The sequence below is a fragment of the Anomalospiza imberbis genome, chromosome 1 (assembly GCF_031753505.1).
Source record: "Anomalospiza imberbis isolate Cuckoo-Finch-1a 21T00152 chromosome 1, ASM3175350v1, whole genome shotgun sequence".
Classification (NCBI taxonomy): domain Eukaryota; kingdom Metazoa; phylum Chordata; class Aves; order Passeriformes; family Viduidae; genus Anomalospiza; species Anomalospiza imberbis.
The window spans coordinates 53,265,605-53,288,074 of NC_089681.1; the positions used below are offsets into that span (position 1 = coordinate 53,265,605).

At 39.0% G+C, this 22,470-nt stretch overlaps 1 protein-coding gene across 1 annotated transcript in view; it reads left to right on the top strand.

Moving 5' to 3' along the window:
* The first annotated feature begins 856 nt into the window (after nt 1–856).
* The window catches only part of CEP192 (centrosomal protein 192), a 55,941-nt gene continuing 34,327 nt past the window's right edge, over nt 857–22,470 (top strand). Inside the window, exons 1-18 of the mRNA XM_068193046.1 lie at nt 857–1,076; nt 1,866–1,988; nt 3,543–3,697; nt 5,168–5,214; nt 6,565–6,697; nt 7,779–7,927; nt 9,031–9,171; nt 9,426–9,762; nt 10,093–10,233; nt 12,668–12,732; nt 12,814–13,005; nt 14,545–14,668; nt 14,789–14,919; nt 16,329–17,346; nt 17,461–17,584; nt 18,775–18,946; nt 20,255–21,152; nt 22,303–22,451. Of these exons, the coding sequence (XP_068049147.1) occupies nt 907–1,076; nt 1,866–1,988; nt 3,543–3,697; nt 5,168–5,214; nt 6,565–6,697; nt 7,779–7,927; nt 9,031–9,171; nt 9,426–9,762; nt 10,093–10,233; nt 12,668–12,732; nt 12,814–13,005; nt 14,545–14,668; nt 14,789–14,919; nt 16,329–17,346; nt 17,461–17,584; nt 18,775–18,946; nt 20,255–21,152; nt 22,303–22,451 (4,269 nt within the window). The 5' untranslated portion in view covers nt 857–906. The remainder of the gene's footprint in view (nt 1,077–1,865; nt 1,989–3,542; nt 3,698–5,167; nt 5,215–6,564; nt 6,698–7,778; nt 7,928–9,030; nt 9,172–9,425; nt 9,763–10,092; nt 10,234–12,667; nt 12,733–12,813; nt 13,006–14,544; nt 14,669–14,788; nt 14,920–16,328; nt 17,347–17,460; nt 17,585–18,774; nt 18,947–20,254; nt 21,153–22,302; nt 22,452–22,470) is intronic.

A 22,470-nucleotide genomic window follows, 5' to 3' on the forward strand; every position in this document is an offset into this window, starting at 1 on the left:
CCGCCCCCGTTCCCGCCTAACGGCCGCCGGGACGCCGCCGGGGGCGGGGCCGAGCGGTGCCGCGCGCTCATCGCCCAATCAGCGTGCCCGCCTCCCCTGCCCAGACGTGCCCGCCAATGGCCGGCTCCGCTCGGGGCGCTGCCATTGGCCGCGCGGGAGGGAGCGCCAAAGCCTGGGAGGCGCGCGCGGCGCCGCTGCGCAGGCGCCGCTGGTCGCGCCGTGGGGGGGGCGGGGGCGGGTCGGTGGCGCGGCCGTTTCCGTTGCGCGCCAGGGGAGCGAGCGGTGCCCGCCCGGCCGCTGGGGGGCGCTGCGGCGGCGGCGCGGGGCGGGTCCCGAGTTTTGGCGGTCGGTCCGTCTGTCCGCCGGCGCTCCTGCTGCGCCTGGGACCCTCGGGAAGGACAGAGCCCATCTCCCCCTTCTGTTTGGACAGAAAGGCAGTCGCCGAACTGCGCGGCGGGACGTGGCCGGTGAGCAGCGGGAGCCTTCCCGCCGCGGCCCGTGGTCACACGGAGTTGGTGTCGCCTCAGGGGCTCCCTGGAGGGGCCGCGGAGGGAGGAAGGCCGGCTGGGACTGCCTCGGTCCGGGCGGCTTTACAGGCTAAATATAGGCTGGCACGTCTCGCAGCGGCGCTTCTGTGACTCGCAGGAGCACCGCTCTTTTCAGGCGCTCCGAGAGCGCTGTGAAAGTGTGTCCCCCAAAAGTCCTGGTGGCAGGGGACTGGGAATGGTTCTGGAGCACGTTGGTGGGTAAAGCGGGGTGGTTGCCCAGGAATACTGGCAGTGATGGGTGAGTGAAGGGCGTTGCCTTGTGTAAGTGTGAAGCTGTTTGGATCCTGCTTGCAGACGCTGCCCGACCGGCGCTGATGGTGTTGCCGGGCCGAGTGCTGTTCCAGGCAGTGTGTGCAGGATGATGGAAGACTTCAGGAATATCGCCGACGAGACCTTCCCGAGCTACTTGGGCCATTCCTTGAACAGCAGCGCGAGTGTCGTCTTTGAGAATGTCACCGTCTCCTCCAACCCGGGGTTACCTGTGGCGGCCTCCACTGTTGCCAGGAGCAAAGAGGGCGGTGACAACAGGTGAGGTCTCAGTAAGTGCCCTTCGTTAATATAAAAGAAACACTTGAAGCATTTAACTCTGCAGAGCAAAAATTATTTTCACAGGTTACTCGGTCGGTGATAAAACTATTTATCAATCAGTATCTCAGTAATCAGCAAACATAGGATTGTCCGTATTACCGGTGTAAAATTTGCATTTAATTTGTAACTAGTACTATACTTAACATTTAGAAAACTGCCCTTCAAAAGTAATTTAATTTTTAGACTGCAGCAGCCAAGTCTCTTTTAACTTGTCTCTTCAGCTTACTTGAGTCGAGTTTGAAGTTGTGTAGAGAATTATGTATTTTTTACATGTGTGTTCTCTGTTAACTGTTCACTGAACTTACCTGAATTTAGCTCCTTTTAGAAACTGTAAGAGCTAGTGTTATGTATAAGAATTAAAACTTGCTCATCAAGGAGTAGAGCAAAGAGTAACAATCTAAAGCCTTTGTACTTAACTGCTGTCCTGTTACTTAACAGCAAGTAAGATGAGACTTTAATACCCTGTCTTTCCAGAAGTGTGTGTTCCAGAAGGACACTACTAGCCACTAAAAACTGTAACGTGGTGTTTCTCTAAAGAGCTGCAGAAGACTGGAGAGGATTATTCAGGATACATATGTGTATCTATAAATACAGATTAGCTAAAATGTTGAAATAACTTAATTTACAGGAAATAAGAAGTCACAAATATGAGATTTTCCCCCCAGTTCTTTGGAAAACAGGGGCAGTGCATATTAGAGTGACTCTGATGTGTGTTTTTCCACTGTACAGGCTTCCTGATGATTGTGCATCTTATTTGGAAGGAAAACATTCACCTCTGTCAGGATCTTCTCGCAGCAGTCAGTCACATCCTGAGCCAGTGGAAAGATTTGCCCTCTGCTTTCATGATGACATGTAAGTGAGGTAGTTAAAATCTAATTCTGTCCTAAAATGCAGATACCAGTAAGTTAGTATGTAGATTTATATGTACTATATGGCTAATTATGGGCTATTTCAGAATTGAGTTGCAGAGTTGAAAACAGCAGCTTTTACTACTGGCCTGCAGTAACTGGAGCTCAGCTGTGCATTGGCCTTTTAGCTTACAGTGTTTGGCAGCCTGGGCAGCTTTTCCTACAAAACCAGCTCCTCCATGGTTTCTGAAGGGGGATAGTGCTAGGCCACGTGGAAGCACCCAGTGGCCTTCCACTCAGTGATTGATGGCACTTAGCCTGTGCAGCCCTACATGAGCAGCATTCTGCTGTTTGATTGATTAATTGGACTTCATATATGTGACAGGAACAAAATCTTCAGAAGGGATGTTTCCTAGACTGTGAGGTTTTTTGTTGTCATACTAATTTAAAATGTCATAAACATGATATCTAATTGACTTACCTGAATTTGGCCTGTATTTATCTAGTTCACTTTACATAATCTTGAATTAAGCTGGTGTTTCTGGTTCATGTCATGTGTGTGAATAGCATTTTGCACTGATATAAATATGTTTCGAGTAAGTATCAAGCAGCTTGCATACAGAAAGGAGCAACAGTTTCTATTAAATTTGCCTTCCTTGTAGCCTCAGTGATGGGTATTTCTTAGGAAATAGTTGTTAGTGATACACTTGAGAAGGCATTGCTGAGTGGTGGAAGTGTTGGAAGCTGTTGCATAGGTTATTCTAACCAAGGCCAGATGTGCTCCTGTTGTTACAGAAACTGCACAGTGTGCCTTTGCTCACTGATAAAGTTGAGCCCTAGGCAGTGTGTCCCTATCAAAATGAAGAGCATAAGATTTGAGAGGGAGTCATCGTCTTGATTGCACTCAAGTAAGAAAACAAAACACACAACATAGAATAGCTGTGATTCAGACTTTCAAATGTTAGTTGCATTTATTTATTTAAAATATTGAAGCAAAAGTATGAAATTGTAACATCTGGCATGATTAGTTTATAAGCCTGTGTGGATGTTCTCTAAAACCAGAAGTGAAGGATAAATTTCCTGCATAATTGCAAAAGCTGTTGTTTACCTACTTGCAATTTTAGTAACTCATGTTCTTTATAATTTGGTCCCTTATTTAGTGTAACAAAAGGTTGGTGATATTGTGGACTTGGTGAAATATTTTCTAGTGTTTGACTTGGTGTCGAGACAAATGGATTGTGGAACTTGGCCAGAGTAGATGTTTTTGTCCTTATACTTTTCCCTCTTTTTATCGAAATGAAAGAGAGGAAGAAATAGGTAGAGAGGCATATTTTGCATGAAATTTCACTATTTGTTTCACAGTTTAGATTGTGAAACTGAAGGTCTTGTAGATTTGATATGTTTTCTTTTATTATAATATGACAGGTCTCTAGAATCTATCCTACATTGGAAACAACAGACTGAAACAGAACAGTTGGAGAATTTATCAAATTTTCATCACAAGAGATGATGGTCTGTGTAGCTAACTGATTTTTCATTTAAATAATTCTCTTTCTAGGGAAATTGCTACGCAAATTGAAGAGCCTCAGCTGCCTCGTGTTAATTTGAAAGAATCCCACTCAGAATATGGAAAGCAACCTCAGAATGTCACTGAACATTCAAATCATGGTCAAAGTACCTTACGTGAAGTTTTGCCTCTTGAGCAATTGGAAGGTATTAAATTTGCATAAAAATTGTGTACTTATTGTCACTGTAATTAGCTTTTTATGCTACAGATGTCTTCTTTTGATCCTTTCACCTGTTTTACATCAGATTATAAATGGGTTTTGAAAAAAAATCTCATGGATTTGAGCAAACTGAAAACAGAAAAAGTTTCTGGTTGGGTGAAAATAGTGTTTGCTATATAGTACCTTTAATAAATACCTTAAATAATACCATGAAATAGAATGCAGTAGTAATCTGATTTAGTCCCAGGAACTTCGTGGAAGAAATGTATGCAGCTTGCTTTCTACCTCTTCTATTTCAGTAAGTGTAAGGCTGCAAGGTTATGTTTTAAGTAGCATCTCTTCTCTTGCCCTATTCCAACCTGTAATAGATGTCTTTAATTGTTGCTGTAGGTGTTGGAAGCAAACCCTTCGAGAGAGGTTATGCATGAAAAAATAGTTTGGAATACTTGCTGTGAAAACTATACTTTTTCTGAAGTCTGGGTAGAGTACTGGAAACAAAAGAATATTCCCAAACTTATTTTAATAGCATGCCTGCTATTGAACTTGTCTGGGGTTTTTGCTAACGCCAGTTCTGTGAATAAATTCTACTTGTCTCTTAAAATTCAGTAAATACAGTTAGTAAATATATAGACAATATCCTTTTCCAAGCTTTGAGTATTTGTATAGGGTTTTGTGAATAATTTTGACAGCTAATGTGTTCAATTAGAAAGTATTGTGACCTGTAATATAAATAGACCCTTATAAAAAACCACTTCTAACAGGGAAGTGTTGGCTCCAGTCATTTGTTACTGTAGTCTTGAAGAAGTGGCAGTAACTGGCAACAAAATGGTGATGCTTTGGAAAGTTGAGACTGCCCAGTGTTTGGACTTGATAGTGGCCAGTCAGATTTAGTTACTTGATTTTAACTTGGAAATTGTTGGGAAATTGTCTTCTATTCACACCTATTACTGAAGAATCACAAACCTTTTTTGCTAAAATCTGTGTGTGCAAGTCTAAACTATTCTCTGTCATGTGGGACTTCCAGCTGGATTATGTGTGTGTATAACAGACAAGTGGAAGCTGCTTAAAATGATCCAAAACAAGAATTGGTCCAGTAGGTGAAATGCAGCAGTGGAACAGAACACTTGTTCCTCCTTCTGCTAGCACGAACTGGGACTCCTTACTTTCTTGTGCTGCTTTGTGGAAATCCTTAAGGCAGTAAATATCTTACATAATTTTTAGAGTTCTATCTCTGGTGAAACTCTGCCTTTTTAACAAGATCCTTTGGATCACTGTCATAGGAACATACAAGGTTTAGTGTTGTGGTAATCTGTATGTTTGGGTTATATCTATGGTGTATGCCTTCCAGAGGCAGACCTTCCAGAGGCTCAGTTTAACTTTAGAGAATACTCAGCACTTGTTATGTTCTCATGTTTTACTACTAAAATACAGCTTATGCCACTTTCTTATGTTTCAGATTTGCCAGCTGGAATATGTTTTCTCCCAGGCATTAAGAACAGCAAGGTAAAAGCTTTTCAGAATACAGTGAAATTAAATGTTTTCTAATATTAAACTTCTAATAGATTTCATTCTGTGAGAGGAGGAGGAAGGGACTGGAACTGTGTTTATTGTCTTATACTGTGTATACCTTAATTTATAAAGGTGCTGGCATGACTCACTTTGCCTTCATTTTGCAGATCACTTAATGAGTACCATGTGAGCATGACTCCATCTAATATTCCTCAGCTGTGAAAATTGTTGTTTGTTCCTAGCTTCCACTGTCTTGTAGTTCTTTATCACTTTAAGCACCTTGCATTTTGTCCCATTTGTGGTCTATCTTAGTGAAGCATCTTTTGAGGAATTTTTTGTAGTGCTTTTGGAAATTGAAGTAGACAATCCAGAGCTAGCAAATAGCTTCTGGTATTGACAGGTAGAGTTATGCTTCACCTGTTTTTATCTACTGTGTTAGAGATGCTAAGAGTTTTGGTCACAGAGATCCAATGCAGACAGGAATGGGAGGTCTCCTGTTCCTTGTAGGTCAGGGAGGTCTCCCTGTCCCCTGTTCCATTGGGCTGCAACCAAATACTGTCACATACAGACTCCTTAATATGTCATCTAGTATTTTGATTTAGTTTTCTGTAATTTGATTTTTGTAGGGGCCATAGTGGTTAGTGAGTTGCAGTTGAATGCTTGCAGGCTGTCTTCTGAAAACCATAATTCATTTTCCTTTCAAATTCTTTACTTTATGAAATTGGACTTTTTTTGCTGTGTGTCAAAGATGATCTGTTCATCACAAAGAATATGAGACTGAATCCATAGCAGACATTACATTATGCTGGTTTTAAAAATCATTCAGCTATAGAAAAGATAGGGTATTTGCTGTTAGCTAGATTCAGCTGATATACTACTTTTTGAGTAATTCAGTGTGCTCATTTGGAGACATTTCCAACAAGGTTGGATCTGTGTGTACTATTTCTGAAAAGGCTCTGTTTTAACAGCACAGGAAACTATTGAGAGATGTCTTGTCTACATTTAAGTTGGGATTGCAGCTCAATGAATGATGGAGGACAGTTCTTTCAAATGTAAACTCTTTAGTGCAATGTTTCTGTTCTTTATTTTGAGATCTCTTAAGTTTGGTGTCCTTCAGATGCTTTTTTACTCTTCCCCTTTTATACTTCCCATGTTTCTTGCATGCATCCATTCTGGAAGCTAGCAGGTGAAGTCCATTGGAACTAGAGTGTTTCCTGGGATAAGTAAAATAAGTGCATACAGAGTTTTGCAGTATTATTAACCTCATTAATTGCTTTTTATTAACTGAATTCATACAGTAGTTAGTAATTTCTAGAAACATTTCTTTATGGGTGCTTTTCACAGGTTGGTCCATCTGAACCTTCTGAAAAGCTGGTAGAAGGTGCTATCTCAAGTGTTCATCTTAGCAATAGCCTTTCAAGTTTTTTGGAGAATGAGAAACTCTCATCGTTTCTAAGCACAGATGAAGATTCCACTGGTAGGTGTGTTTATAACTCTTGGTAGCAGAGTCTAATTTTGACTCAATGTTACTGCATACTTGAGAAGAAAGAGTCTGTTTAACCTAAGTACTTAATATCGGATTGTGCTTGATAAAAAAGTAGTATAACAATATTAAAGAAAACTGTTCTTTGGAAAACTGACTATTTTAAAATTGTAACAGGAGTAGGTGGCTATGGAATTTGTCAGAGAAGATCACAATTGGAATTTTAATCTAAAAAATTAAACAACAGTCCTCAGTGAATCAAAGAAATAAGTGGCAATGTGGGCATTGATTTAATAAAGTGTGAACTCTACCTTCATTTTCAGTTCAGGTTAGTAGAGATAAAATTCTGTGGTGAGGTGCACACCCATGCAGTTAAAAAGGACTTTCACTTGAGTTTGAGTTCGGCTGTCTTTAGATGCTGCATGTGTGGGATGACATCTGAGTTTTAAGTCTAGTTTACCTGCAGGCATGAAAGTGAGAGCATGAGTTCTGTATCACTATGAGTTTTGAGCTTTTTGTGCCCTTACAGTGTCTGCTGCAGAAGGACAAACGTGCTCTTCTTCATTAATGCAGCTGACTTGGCCCATGACATGAAGGATGACAGGGCATGTTCTTGGATGGGGAAGGCAGAGTGATCAGTAGGTTTACTGTTGTGAGATGAGGTACCCTTGCAGTAAAGTGGGGTTACTGCATTTCTCCCATGGCATCTGCATATGTCATGACTGTCTTTTGAAGTTGTTTTGTTCTTTCTTGTTGCATAAGTTCACTTGAGAGTTAAGCATCTAAGAACTAAGTTAATGGTTTGCTAGTAGAAATAATAGAAATGCTGTTGGGTTTTTTTTTTTTCCCACTAAAGAGGATGAAGTTACTTTTAATTGCCCTTCGAGGAGTTGGTAGCTGTTAGCTGGAAATATTTGCCTATTCAGGGTTCCAGTACTGATGAAGCTAACTGGTCTTTTTATTTCTACCGTGCAATTCAGTCTTCAGTGTAAATTATGGAATTTTTTCAATAGTATGTCAGGTGATATAAAATGTCTGTTAAAAGTGAAAAGGATATTTTCTTCTCTTTTTGTAGGTGATGATATTGATGATGAAGAATTTGATAACCAACTAGAAGCATATTTTGAGCAGCTGATACAACCAGAAATAAGAAGAGACACCAACCTACAAAAACTCTCAGAATGCTGTGCAGCACTGAAGCTTTCTGAAAATGTCTTACCACAAGTAAGTTTAAAGTTCAAAGCTCAGCATGCCTAATGGCTTTTAAACATGTTAAACTTTCAGCGATTATATTTGTTGGTATTACTAAACAGATTTAGTTTTAACGGTTTTTTTGGTTTCATTTTTTTTGTATCTATAGGTATTAAGGCAACATGCTGGCACTTCTTTTTTATCATACAACGAGTTTATAAATAATCATTTTAATCACTTTTTTTTTCATCTTGCATAGCAATGTCCAAGGTGTTGCTAAGTGTATAGCAACACAGAGACTTGTCTTTCCAGGAGAGTCAATAATTCTCTTAAATAATTGGTAAATATGTGGAAGTTAAATGTAGGGCAGCAACGGGCTGGCTTGTGGTTTGCCTTTGAGCAACAGTTAGCTCCATTCCAAACAGGTTGCTAGGGATTAAGTGCCTTTCATTTTCTTGGCTTTGCAACAGTCAATGTGATCCTGGCAGTCTCATGCTTGACCAGAGTGGAAAAGTGTGATTTAAACAGTTAAACTGCAGCTTCTGAAATTTCAGAAATTTCCCAACTGACATCAGAGTTTCCAAGCTGTGTGGGAAGTGATGTTAGCCCTGTACACGTAGTCTGGATAGGCTGCAATTTGTTACAGCAGTGCATGGAGGAAGGGATAAGTGGTTTTAAGAGTGAGAATAACAGAACTCTGCTCTCAGGGCTTCTCTGTGCAAGATGTCCCTGCTTCACTGCCTTGTAGATAGACAGTAGGGTAGGTACAAAAGGCTCCAGGTCTGATTTGGAGCCCTCATCCAACAATGGGTCAGCCAGGAGGGGAAGGGGAATAGCACAGAACCCATGTTAAAAGGAATGAGAAGATACAGTAGGAAGAAGAGATCTTCCCATCTTCTTGCTGTGTATGCCCTTGCAGGCCCCTCTATGGATTGGCATAGCCAGGAACTATTGTTCTTGGTGGTAGAGGCTAACTAGAGGTGCTGGCTATGGCAGTGTCATATGAGTGAAAAAAGTATCATTAATCTATTTTCTACTAGAAAATTTTTTTAACATTCTAAAAGGCCCTGTATTGTTATTTTCTTTTGTATATCTATTCTAGTGGAACCTAAATATTTTATATTTTTTATCTAAAGGAGAACGTTCAGGATTCTACCAGTTATGAGGCTGTGACTGGAACAGACTCTGGAAGTGCTAGTGATGATGATTCACAAGATGAAGGAATAACTGGATGTCCTGTGCAAAGAGAAATGCAGCCCACAGCAGTGCAGCAAATGGTATAGAATAGCCATTTAAATTCCTATTATTCGTGTAGAGTAAGACTGTAGTAGAAGATAGCAGCGTGTTTGAAAACTTGTTAGATCTCTAGCTAACCACTCAATCTTCCTTTACAAGAAATTAATAACACCACTTTGGTTCTAGGCCCGTTTTTCAAACATAGTCAGCCTGGACTGTCTTGTATCTAGACTTCTAGTACATGCAGTTAATAATTGTGCTTCTGACACTTTTCAAATCATTATTGTTTTCAAAGAATTCCATGACTGCTGGGGATGTGCTGGATTCCTGCATAGCCGCTGAGTTGCGATTAGATTCCCTGCATCTCCAGTGCGTGGACAGCCATAAAGCTGATGTCTCAGATGTCCTTCCAAAACAAGAAGTAGAGTCCTCTGTCTGTCAGGCTGCTTCTTCTGATGCAGAAGTGCTACACACAGCAAGAGGATTTTTAGGACATGACACCACTCCTGAGGTTCTTAGTGCAAATGCACATCAGGCAGATGCAACTCAATGTAAAGCTGGTCTTCCTGATACTTACCTGTCTCCAGCTGGGGACAGCTGTGAGAACTTAAGTTTAGCTACAACAGACAACGGTAGGATGCTTTATATATAACCTATCTTTACATTAAACCTGTCTATGCAATTGTGACCATATTCTGTTGCATGGAAAAAGAAATAAAATTGTAAGCTAGGCATTTTTATTTAGTTGTAGAAGTTGCTAATGAAAACCAATGTAGCATGAATTAATTCTGATTTGCTTTTGTTTTCAGAAACACTGATTGTCATGAATTGCACTTAACTGTTACTTATTTGCTGATGAAAGGAGTTTGAGCTTGCAGTTGCAGCAACTTCAGCTTGCAGCAACTTTTGCCATATCCTTTTTTAATTTTAATCTGTAATGTAGCATTTAATGTATCTTTCAGGTGATTTACCACACAGCATTGTCTATCAAAATGAGGAGGGCAAATGGGTGACTGATCTTGCATATTATACTGCATTTGATGAAGAACAAGATTTAAATATGTCTGAAGATGATAAAAGAAATGAGGAGTTCATTACTGGCTGTATGTAATCATCTTTTTCAGTTAACTTTTGTTGTCTGTAGTAATGTTAAGTAAGCTTTCTTCCTTTTTTTTTCCACTTCAACAGATCAGTATTTGGTGTTGCAAAGCCTCCAGGTTTTAGATCCTGCAATTATTTGAAAGCTGATGCTGATAGTAGTGATATTATATGATTATTTATGGTTCATGGCTTCTTTCGGTGTTTCCTACTCTTCCCATGAAGAGTGTTTTAAAACAAAACAAAAAGCATCCTAACATTTGCCATTGGTACCTATTGTATGAGCTAAAGCAACTCCTCTCACTTCCACAGTTTTTCCTTTGGACTTCAATGATCATTTTTCTTTCTTGCAAAAAAAGGAGAAGAGTAATTTTGTGTTGCATGATGTTTATAAGAGAGGAAATAATTATCAATGAGGAATTACTACAAAATCAAATAGAATGTCAATACAGTGTCAAAATTTGAGAGACTGGAAAGTGTTGAATTGGCTAGCTGCTGATTTTTTTGGGAATGTCTTGATGCTGAAAAATGGTACTGGTACTGAAAAATGTTGGAGCTTTTTGAAGGACTTTGGGATTCTCATCTTCCCTTGAATTCCAGGCTTTTTGAACTGCTGTTTACTTAAAAAGTGGTTTATTATCCTTAAGCTATGTCAGACTAATCTTCATGAGAGTCTAAATATTTGTCATACAGGCTCAGATAATACACATGCAGTGCCATGGACAAATTGATTCCTTAGCACCAAAATGTCATCTGCTCATCTGTTTCATAAGAGATTCAAGCAATGTGTGCAACGGCATTTCTCCTAATCTCTTCTAGTTTCTAAAGTTGACATGTAGATGGGCTAATGTATTCTCAAGATGTTCATGGTCCACTCAAGGTTCTTCTTTCTTTCAAAGCAAATGCTGTCTAACACTGTTTATTTTGAATGAGTGATCAAGAAGGGTTGACTGGTTGAAATAATCTTTTTCAACATTTAGTGGTTTTCTGATGGTTCAAGTAAATATATCATTTGGGAGACACTTTCCCATCTACTATATCAGTAACGCAGAACTCTTCCATGATTTTTCAAAAGCCATTATATTTCAGACACCTTCTGAATCTTAGGCTTGGGTTGTCGAGTGATTAGAATATTTGACTGTTGTAAATTTTTCCAAGGCTACTTAGGTTTTTCCACCTGATAGATTTTTAAACACTTCTGCTTTCAAGTCAATGAGCTTACCTCTTTGCATGGTAGATGATGACACACCGACAGATTCCATGTGGTTGGCATTTTTCTGGCTGTTAGTCTGCTTGTCTGTCTGCAGTGGTGTTTGACAGCTGAAGAAATATTTTTTGCAAGGATAGAAAGGACATGTTACATATGATTCTTTGGGGTCTCATTTATGACATGTCTCTCTGTCAGCAAACTGTGCACACAGTGTGTTCCTGTATGGAATAGTGCAGGAGTGCTCACTTGACAGTGTTGGGTGCTTCAGAAAGTCTCTGGAGGCTGTAGGGCTCATATAGAAGATAAAGAACTGCTGCTGACTGAGAGTTCAATTGGCTATAACAATGTGTCATTGATAGTGCCAGGTTGCCTTTAGGAGGTGATCTTGGATTGCTCAATAAAGATGTATTTCCACTTTGTTTTTTTCCTCAGAGTATGTATTGTGACTTCCCATGAGTAATTTTATGGACAACAGCTGTATTCACCTTACAAGTTTGAATCCATTCTCAGCTTTTGCCCTGTGCCCTCTATGCCTAGGGTTGCTCTGTGTACAAGGCCATGTATTTTTTAAGTTTTGATGAGCCTAATGATGCATTAACATTGCAATCAGGTGGTAGAGTAGTATCTCTTGATCAGTTTTTCACAACATTTTGGTGAAGGGATTCTTAACTGTTAGTTGTTCTGTAGATGGTAATTGTGAAAATAGTAAAGGCATTTGAATTCAAAAGTGAGACTGAGTTATTTGGCCTGTTAATTTGCATGGGTTTTTCATTAATAGGTACAAGCCAGTATCTTTCTTTTGCTCCAATTCAAAGGTACCTCCTTGATTGAAAAAATTTTCAACCCCAAATACAGTAAAGGTTTGATCTGAGTTAGCCATGTGATGTTTGGTTCTAGCTAGTATGGATATCATAACCTATAAAAAGTTATAGTTTAGCCTGGGGCTAAGGCTGTTAGAAACTTTCTTTATTCACCACTAAGTTAATTAGCTAAATGCTGATTTTACTTTGGTTTCTAAAGATCCAGCAAGTACTCCTTTAAAACTAATTTCATATAACTTTTCTGACCAAACCGGGATTGAACAACTCCTAGTGTGCCCCAGACTGTCTCAGGTCTAGAGCTGTATGTGCATTAACTTTCCATCAAATTGAGTTTAATGATGACAAATAGTAATGATGGTACTTAGTAACTTTTGCCTTATTTTAATAAATGTTCTCTTTGGTTTCAAGCTGAAGCAGCAGCTATGATTGCACAAGACCAGGAAGAATTTGAGAAAGCACACAGGCTTATGCAGGTAACTAATGACCTCAGTGTAAACAAAATAGTTTTCTAATTTATTTACAAGTTGCAACTTCTGAAATTTCTTTGTCTGCAGGCAGGAAAGGTAGGCAGTCCAAATGCATCTGAATTAGCAAATACTTCGTGGAGATCTCCTAATAGCTTCATTTTGCCAAGAACATCTGATCTTCATAAAGATGCCAGCTATTTACGTTTGTCTTTGGGGGAATTCTTTGGTCAGAGATCCGAAGCTCTTGGATGTCTTGGTGGAGGCAGTGATGTGAAACGGGTATGTATCTAAATGTTAATATTGAGAAACAAGGAAAAGACAAGACAAGCAACAGCTAGCACTAGTTTTGTTATTTTGTAACCAGTTCTCTATCGGATCTAATTTTCTGAGTTGATTAAGGAAGGAAATTCTGTGTGTTACAGGTGTGGGTTGACTGGTTTCCTACTGGAATTTCTGATGTGAAGTGCTGCCTGGTATTATTGTTGAATGTTGATCTTCACCTTTTGGTCAGGAACTAATTATGTGTAGGATTAGAGGGAGAAGAGTACCCCATATACAGGAGGCATGTTGGTGGTCCCAGCAAGTTACCCACACAGTTGAGTGAAATGCTGGTCAGACAAGGGTATTTACGCAGTGAGGGCATCTCTGAGTGGCTATTGATAGTTGATGTGCTATCTGAGCAATGCCCAACTTCAGTAAAAATGTAATCATCTAGATTCTGACTTACCAACATCTGTATACTTATTGAATCTGGTGGATACCTGGCACTTCTCTCTTCTGCTGTTGGTAGACAGGATCTCATCTGTGTTTCATAGTAAAAAAAAAGGTGGGGAAGTGTGTACAATGGGAAGAAGTAATCACACAAGCTTGTGTAATTCCCTTGTGTCATGAGGAATTTTTGGAGTTGGCAGAGTTAGTGTCTGTCCTAAGCATTCCAAGCCTTAGTGGCAGACCATGCCTTCAGGCAGAGGTGATGTGAGCATGTGTACTTTATTTCTTTATTTTGAGTAACTGGTTTAAGTAAGTTGTGTCCTGGTTTCAGTTGGGATAGAGTGAAGTTTTCTTTGTAGCAGTTGGTACAGTGCTGTGTTTTGGATTTAGTATGAGAATGTTATCAGTGTGTGTTATCAACACGCTGATGTTTTGGTTGTTGCTAAGTAGTGTTTACTCTAAATCAAGGACTTGGGAGTGTCTCATGCTCTGCCAGTGAAGCAGGTGCACAAGAAGCTCAGAGGGAGCATGGCCAGGACAGCTGACCCAAACTGACCAAAGGGATATTTTGTATCCTAGAACATCCTGCTCAGTCTATAAACTGGGGGGAGTTGGCTCGCAGCCATGCTTCACTATTCAGGGACGGGCTGGGTATTGGTCTGTGGCCAGTGAGCAATTTTGTTGTGCACCACTTGTTTCTCCTGGATGTTACTCCCCTCTCCTTCATTTTCGTTACCAGTATTATAGTTGTAATTTATTCTTGTGTCAGTTATTAAACTGTTCTTATCTCAACCCACAAGTTTTGCCTGTTCTTTCCAATTCTTTCTGTTGGGAGGAGGTGGGGAGTGAGCAAACAGCTGTGTGGTACTTAGTCACTAGCTGGGGTTCAGGCATGCCAGTTTTTAGTTTATTTTATGTATGTATGAGAGGTGCAGTGTATGTGTTTAGATTGGGCATTTGCAATGCTAGGGAGCACATGTTATTTCTTAGTGGTATGAGGGGTATACTGAGCAAGCACTGTGGGCCAAAACTGCTTTGCAAGTGCATTGAACCTATTTGTTAATTATTAAATTTACTCATGCTGTATTCTGGGATATTTTTTTATAGCCATCTTTTGGTTACTATATTACGTCCCCGAAGAAAAGGCAGCCTGTTCCTTTGCTAATGCGATCTGGTTCATCAGGAGGTGACATCGGCCAAGAGATTTCACAGTTGTCTGAGATGTTTTCAGGTAGTTATGGAACAGCTCTTTTTTTCTATGGGACATTAAGGGAGCATGTGTATCCAAGAATGCAGGTTTTTAGATTATTTCCTTACTGTAAATTAATTCTTTTTTTTTTAATGTTGTTAGATGACTTAGAAGCACAAACAAGAGAACATGCAGATTTTACCAACTCTGAAGGTTCAGGGCATAGGGTGGATAAAGCTGCTGGAATACATGAAAATATTAATACAGAAGCTGCTACCAAAAGTAAAGCAAAGGTACTTCTCTTGTGTTTCTTTAAAGTGCAACTATGAACTGAAACAAAATTCAAATTATTCCTGTTATTATTGTTTCTTTGAATACAGCTAAATTTGGACTTTCACATCAGCTCACTGCTTTTTATATTGTTCATTTGAATCCTAGTAGGTGCCCCTGTTTCTTAGGATAGTTTAATTGGAATAAAATCTTTTAGTTGATAGAATTTAAGAATATAAATGTGGTGCAAGTCTGAAAAAAGTCTTTTTAGTTTGGTAGTCCTTGATACCTACCTTCCCTGCCTGTGTCAGCTCCCTAAGCCTCCTGTCAATGCTCCTCCTAATGCAGGCCAGGATGCTGTTGAGCTTCTTTGCCTGGCTTGTTGTCAATTTCCTGTCTGCCGGGACCCTCAAGTCCTTTTCTGCCAAGCTGCTTTCCAGCTGGTTGGCTCAGGCCTGTACAGGGGCCTGGGGTTATTCCTCCTTAGGTGCTGGTCTTGGCATTTCCCTTTGAACTTCTCAGCCCATCTTTCTGTCCTGTTGAGGTCCCTCTGAATGACAGCTGGCTCTCCTGGTGTATCAGCCACACCTCCCAATTTTGTATGATGATGGAACTTGCTGAAGGTGCCCTCTGCTCAATCATCCACATCATTAATGAAGTTGTTGAACAGTACTGGCCTCTGTCTAGAGTATCTCCAGGATACTCTACCAGAGAGTGACTGGCCTCCTCATAGACTTGGTGCTGCTGATCTACCCTTTGAGCCTGACAGTTCAGCTTGTTTTCAGTCCAGTCAAGGTGCACGTGTCTGCTCCATACGTTGTCTGTCTTTTGATGAGGATGTTGTTAAGTCATGCATACATATCTACAGGAGGACAGGTGTTTTCAATTCTTCCTGAGTCTGTGTCCATCTGAGAGAGACAGAAAGAAATTGGGCTCTGGACATAACTCTCTACCTACTCTGTGCCCTTTGCTAAGAGTAACCAATGTGAAAACTAAAGAAGAAATCAGACTTGAATAATAGAAAAAGCTGTAGGAATAGCTGTGTCTTGTCTCCCTAGAGGCAGGTGATTTCAAGTTAATTGGGAAGTTACTGTATATTTGGTTTTTGTAACCTCTGTGCTGTTTGTCCCTGATAGGATTTTACTCCCAGTGATTTCAACTGAACTAAATAAAGCATTTTAGGATTTAAAAAATTTCACAGGAACTAAGGCTTCCTAGTAAGCAATACTTAATCTAGAAAAGCCTTTGGGAAGTAGACTTAAAAAATCAGGAGAATGAGAATGTCTGTTGCAGTGTTCCTTCTAGACAGGTGTTTAAAAATGCATCAATGAAGAATGTTAATATATTGCCATGTCCTGAAATGCAAACATGAAACAAAACATTAAACAAAAATTTCTTACTGTGGTGCTTAATTTTTTTTTTTTTGTTGTAGGATGGAATTCATAAAGGCAAGTTTGCAGATAGCTTGTCTAATCATTCTGACTCTGTCTTGAGTATCAGCACAATTGCAAATGCTATTGCTAATGCTTCCTCCAGTGCTGAACCTTCCGAGCTAGCTGCTATGATGATGGCACTCTCCAATAAAAGTAAAAGAACACGTGTCCTTCCTGGAGTTGTTAAAGAGGCTGAACTCTCTGCTAATGAGGTATTATCCAGCAACGAGGAAAATAGTGCATTTGATATGGAAAAATACCTCAAAAAAACAGATGAGAACAGATATGAAAGTGAATATGAGAGTGTCATGAAACATGAAGCATCTGTCCAGAACCTTACATCTGATACCTTTTTACTGGGTAAAGATAAACATAAGTATGCTCTTGCAGAAGACTGGATGAATAATCATAGCGAACAGCAAGGAATAGAGAAGCGATTGCTTGATTATCTTAACGAAGAAAGTGACAGTCAGAATTTTTCTAGTCTGTCTGGTATTCCGAGCCACGGAGATGTAATTGCAGATAATGTTCGATGTTCAGAGAAGTTGTCAGATTTGGTAAATAGTAAACATTTACAGTCAATGGATGCTGATATTAGATCAGAGACACTTAATGAAAATGAAGCCCACACATGTGGAATTCTCTCAGCAGCAAAAATGGAAGTGGCACAGCGAAATCTGCTTGCTTATCAGAACAGCAATCTCGCTAATACATGTAGTATAGGAGAAGATAGAGAGACAGTAGATCAAGCAGCAAATGCTGTTCCTGAATCGCGTAATGATTTGGTGGAGGGAAGTGCAGGAAATACTCTGTCCCTTAGCAACTTAAAACCTGCCAAGCAATCTAGTAAATATGTCTCAGTAAGTCCTACAACAGCCAAGCCTGTGCAGAAATTGAACAATGATGAGAGGAAGCAAAATATAGAGAAGAGAAGCAAGGATGCCAGTACTCCTTGTAGGGGGAATGCAAAACATGTAACTTTTGAGAAGCTCTCCCCAACTTTCCGGGATAGTACTGGTAAGTAAACCTATAGAAATACAATTAGATGTTGAAAAAGCTTTTTTTTTTAGTCAGTAAACTTGTTTCCTGTCCATAAATAAATATGGTGCTTAAATTTTGTTTATTTGCCAGAGCATAAACCCATTTTACCTGAATGCGACTTAACTCTGGAGGGTGAGCAGTGTAGCTTCAGACCTTCAACTTCACCTCTGATTCACTCTTCTCCTAGTGAGACTTCTGGAACAGCGTTTTCAGGGTAAATTTCTTGGTGCGGGTTATAAGAATTAGTGCTTCATGAGGATTGTTGAGTGATCATGTGTTAGTTTGGATGTTGACTGTGATCTTTATTAGGATAAGACTTCATTATACGCTAAGCTGGACATTGTATAGATCAATGAAGAAGATATGTTTTTAAACAAAGAAGTATTTTGCTCAATTTGGTTCTCTGATTTGTATTATTGCTTGTTGTGGGAGAGGGTGGGTAGAAATATTTGTATTGCTTTTGATTATTTTGTATTTTGATACATACTTGTGTCCAAGGTTTAAGATTTCTGATTTGTATTATTGCTTGTTGTGGGAGAGGGTGGGTAGAAATATTTGTATTGCTTTTGATTATTTTGTATTTTGATACATACTTGTGTCCAAGGTTTAAGATTTCCTTAGCAACTGAAAGAACAATGTTTCTTAAATGAACTCCCATAACAGTAAGTGTCATAAGATTACAACTAAATTAATTCAGTAGTCCTAAACACAAACATGGCCAGTAGTTAATGGTTGTGTGCAGTCTCATAAGATGAAGCAACTGATTTCTCTGACTTAACTTTCAATTTCATTGTTTGGTATTTAACTACAGTTTGTGTTTGTAGGTGTTATTAGAATTACAGGCTGTCTGGCATTTCTCAGAAATTAATATGTGCAGGAGAAGATGTATTTTTGAAGGCATGTTATATAGCTATTAGGATTTCCAGTTAAAATTGTCAGTCATTTTAATTGTTGTCATGTTAACTTTTCTTGTTGAACAAAGTGCTGAGAGATCCTGTGTTTTCAGCTATTTGAAATGAAGAGAATCTCAATAGTGAATAGGAAGCTAATGTGTGATGCCTGGGATTTTGTTTGACTTTTTAATCTAGTTAGATACAAGTATATTGATTCACCTTTTAATAAGTTGTGTTTCTTCTGTGGCCTTAGCTGCTGAGTTCAATTGTGGAACTCTGATGCTTTACCTATATGGATTTATATAGAATGAAAATATGTTTTATGTGCATCAAAACCAGAACTTGTAAAGGTGAATTGAGAGCTGATTTCTCATTTCTACTGACTAGCATTTAACAGATCAGCTAATTAAGTTGACTTTTAGAATAGTAAAGGCAACGGGTAACATTTATTTTCTTGATGGCATTAAAAATATATATTTTAATATTGGCATATTTTGAATCTCTTTTTCAGATCTGAAGTGGACTTTACTTGTCCATCACATTGTCAGGAATCTCCTTGCAAAGAGAATGTGGTACCTCAGTCTGTTTATTCGAGTCCAAGCATGAGCAGATTAACCTACGTCTCTGCATCTGGCAGTACCCGTAAGAACTCTGCAGTGATACATAGTCCAGGGACATACTGGGTAAGAAGAACAAAACAGCACCTCACCTGTGCCCCTAAACCAAAATTTATAGGTCAAAGTAATTCTAAATTAGAAAAGCCTTAAGGGTTTTCAAACAGTTTAGGATATGCTGTGCATAGGGAAAAGGTATTCTTCTTTCCAGCTTCTGAGTTATTTGGAAATTTGAGTTTTGGTATCAACTGTGCTAAATGCACACACACTAATTAATACAAACATAGCAAAAAAGTCAAAGAGCTAGGAACTTCTGAAAAAGTTTGAGTTGATGAATTTTTTCCTTTAATTTTTTTCGATAGGTTCTCATTAAGTCATTCTGTTCTTGGAATGTGCTGCAGTATTCTAGTAGTATTTTGCAGGATCGATATTGCTTTCATCATACCTGAGGCTCCCTTGCTGTTCAGCTTCAGCTGTTAGGAGAAAAATTTTCCTGGTTTGTTTTTTTTTTTCTGGAGAAATGTTTATAAATACATAATGTAGCTTGTACTACTTTTTTCAGGACTGAAACTGTAATTTTCTACCTCTGACAGTCATTCTGACTGTTTTTACTGGTTTAGAAAAGAATGTACACTGAGGGTGAAATTTATGTTCAGGCTTGCAGTCTTAGACTGATTGAAATAATTGGCAATCTTTTATCTGAATTTGTGCATTCCTTAGAATCTGGAATTTATTACATCTCCCCCCTTCCAAAGTGTGTGTAATCGTGGATGGAACTTTAAAAAACAGACAGATAAAACCTGAAGAGCCTTTCTGACTTACATGCATGCCTGTGTAAATATAAGTGCTCATTCTAGCTATACCATACCTGTCAAAATGGCAAGGTCTCTGGGATTCAATGATTTCTTTGTGTGAGCGCACAAAGAAAATGTTTGTATCAGTGCATTTTCATGCATCTCAAATCCTTTTCAGTTACTGATTTGGTTCAAGGCCATTCAGTTTCTTGTTTTTTTTTTTTTAATCTGGCTAGTATGTCTGGTGTGTTATTAATGCTGTTTTGAACACAAATCTAAAAATACAGCACCACAGAGACTGCTGTGAAGAAAATCAACTCCATCTCAGTCAGATGCAGTAGAATGTGTCTTAAGGGTAGCAGACAGGTTGAAGCTGCAGGTTTTCTTTTTCAAGGTGAAGAGTCACAGTTAAAAAAGCAAAACTTCAGACAAGACAAACTTGATTATTTGTATTGGATGGCAGTCCCAATAATGATCAGACAGGAAAGTTTGCTGAACAGGCAGTACCAGAATTAGGTGTGTCTTGTGTACCCTATTGCTTTTCTAAAATATGTAATACTGCATGTTATATTTTTTTTACAAGGGTGAAGATGCTGGTGAACTGAGTACAACAATAATTCAGGCCAGCCCAATTCCTCCTCAGGAACATAGAAAAGAAAATCTAAAAGACCACTCATGTCAAAGAAATAGAAAAGAAGCAGTATTTAGTATTGACCAGAAACAAGAAGAAAATGAACTTGCTGGTTTTCAAAGAAAACCTCATAATGTACTGGACCAAGAACTGGCCAAAGAAGGTTTTGTGAAGATGAATCATCTTCCATTTATTCCTTCAAATGGACCAGCAAATCATGAGGAGCTAGACCATGTTAAATCAGCTTTACCAAGTAAACTCTGCACCTTTCCGCCACTTTCTGTCAACGTTGATGCACAAGAAGTGTGTCAGGATCAAACAAACAAAGCACAGAGACAAGGATTACCATCTCGGAATGTATTACCTGTTTATTCTGGATTAAACACCTGTTTGCCATGCAATCAAAACTCATCTGGTGAACAGCATGTTCATATATCCACTGTTAAATCCCATGTCACTACCTCTGAGAGTCAAGCAATTTCTTCTTCTGTCCCCACTTTGCTTACAGGACATTGTCTTGCAACAACTCCATTTGCACAACAGCATCTGGGAATTAAACAACCTACAGGAAATGCAGTTCTGTCTCAGTTTCATGGCTGCAGCTCTGCAGGTTTTGGCCTTCCAGCAGGGCTTCCTTGTTCTGGTATCCCAGCAGGACATGTTGAGAATCCACTTATGTTAGGAGTTCCTTTAGGTCCAAATATTGGTCCTGGCTTTTTGGGTGCAGCTTCACTTTATAATCCACACATTACTTCATGGAATAATAATATCTTAAATATAAAACCATGTACTGGACAACCTCTTGGAACTGGCGGAAGGGAGTGGGAGTTGTCAAAGTCACCTGGTATTGGTGAGTGTGATTTCTACAGTGTGTTTGAAATACAGCTGTGGGCAGGAATGGTGATAGTGATGTTGCTTATGTTATAGTAAATTAAGATGGTATTAATGTAACTGCAATTATTGTTTATGCAAACCCTATAACTAGTTTTCCTTATTTAATGATGTTCTCTGACTTCAGTGTCTATTCTTACAGCTCCCCTAATGGTCTTAAAAATGTTTCTCATAATTTAGAAGAATTTCAGCATTCTTCAATATTAAGTAGTTCTGTGTTTGTGTAAAGGATCTAAAACTACCTTTCATAGGAGGAAAAAAAATCCTAGCTGCAGTTCATGACTAGACAAGTCATGCTCTTGAAATTCCATTGTATTTTATCTGGAAAGTAGAGGACACTTCTATTTCCAGCCTAATTTGGTATTAGCAGTCAGTGAAGGCCAAAGCTCATAAGAAGTTTGAACCCTATGGAGGGTTGAAACTGTTTGCTAGTTATGAAGGGAAAGATAAATTGCCAAGTGTCCTCTGTCCTTTCTGCTATGACTTGGTATCTAGACTTAGCTCTAAACCTAAATAACACAAATTACTATTTAATTTAAAAAGTTTCATTTAACCTACAATCTTGTTAGTTGCTTTATGCTATACTTTTTTTCTGGCTAATTCTTTCAGCCTAAATGACAAGGTAGTGGGGTTGAAGATTTGAAGCTGTGACAGTTTAGAGCTTGTTTATTGATTGTTCCAAAGCACTGATCTTAGTGCATTTTAAAATGGTGAAGTACTCCTTACCTATTTTTATACGAACAAGATTTTGTAATAGTAGTGTTCAAATTTTCTGAGTTGGGCTAGTGCTAATTAAATTGTGACCACTGAGTGTTTTATACCAGGTGTATATATATATGTATATATATACACCTTGTGGGTCTGTATGGAATGTGCCATTTCCATAAGTATTTGTTTTTATGACAGTAGAACTTTAAGATGCAAATTAGAAATGATCGAAATTTCAAATTTCATGCTTGTGGAAATCATTCTTATGAGAACTGTAGGAGTCAAATGTTTCCTTGCCATAATGAAGCATTTGTCATATGAGTTCATAAACTTGGTGGCAGCCTGAGTGCTGATTTGCTTCTGAGTACTTGTAACTAACAGGAGCATATTTTCTTCCAAAGGACATATAAAAGTACCAGAAGAACTGAAGTTCCCTAATGCCTGTTGTGTGGGAATTGCATCACAGACAGTTCTTAGTGTTTATAATCCAGCTGACCGGTGGTTGCAGGTCAACATTGGAATACTCAGTGTTTCAGTTAATGGGGAAAAGGTAAGAGATCTTTTTTTTT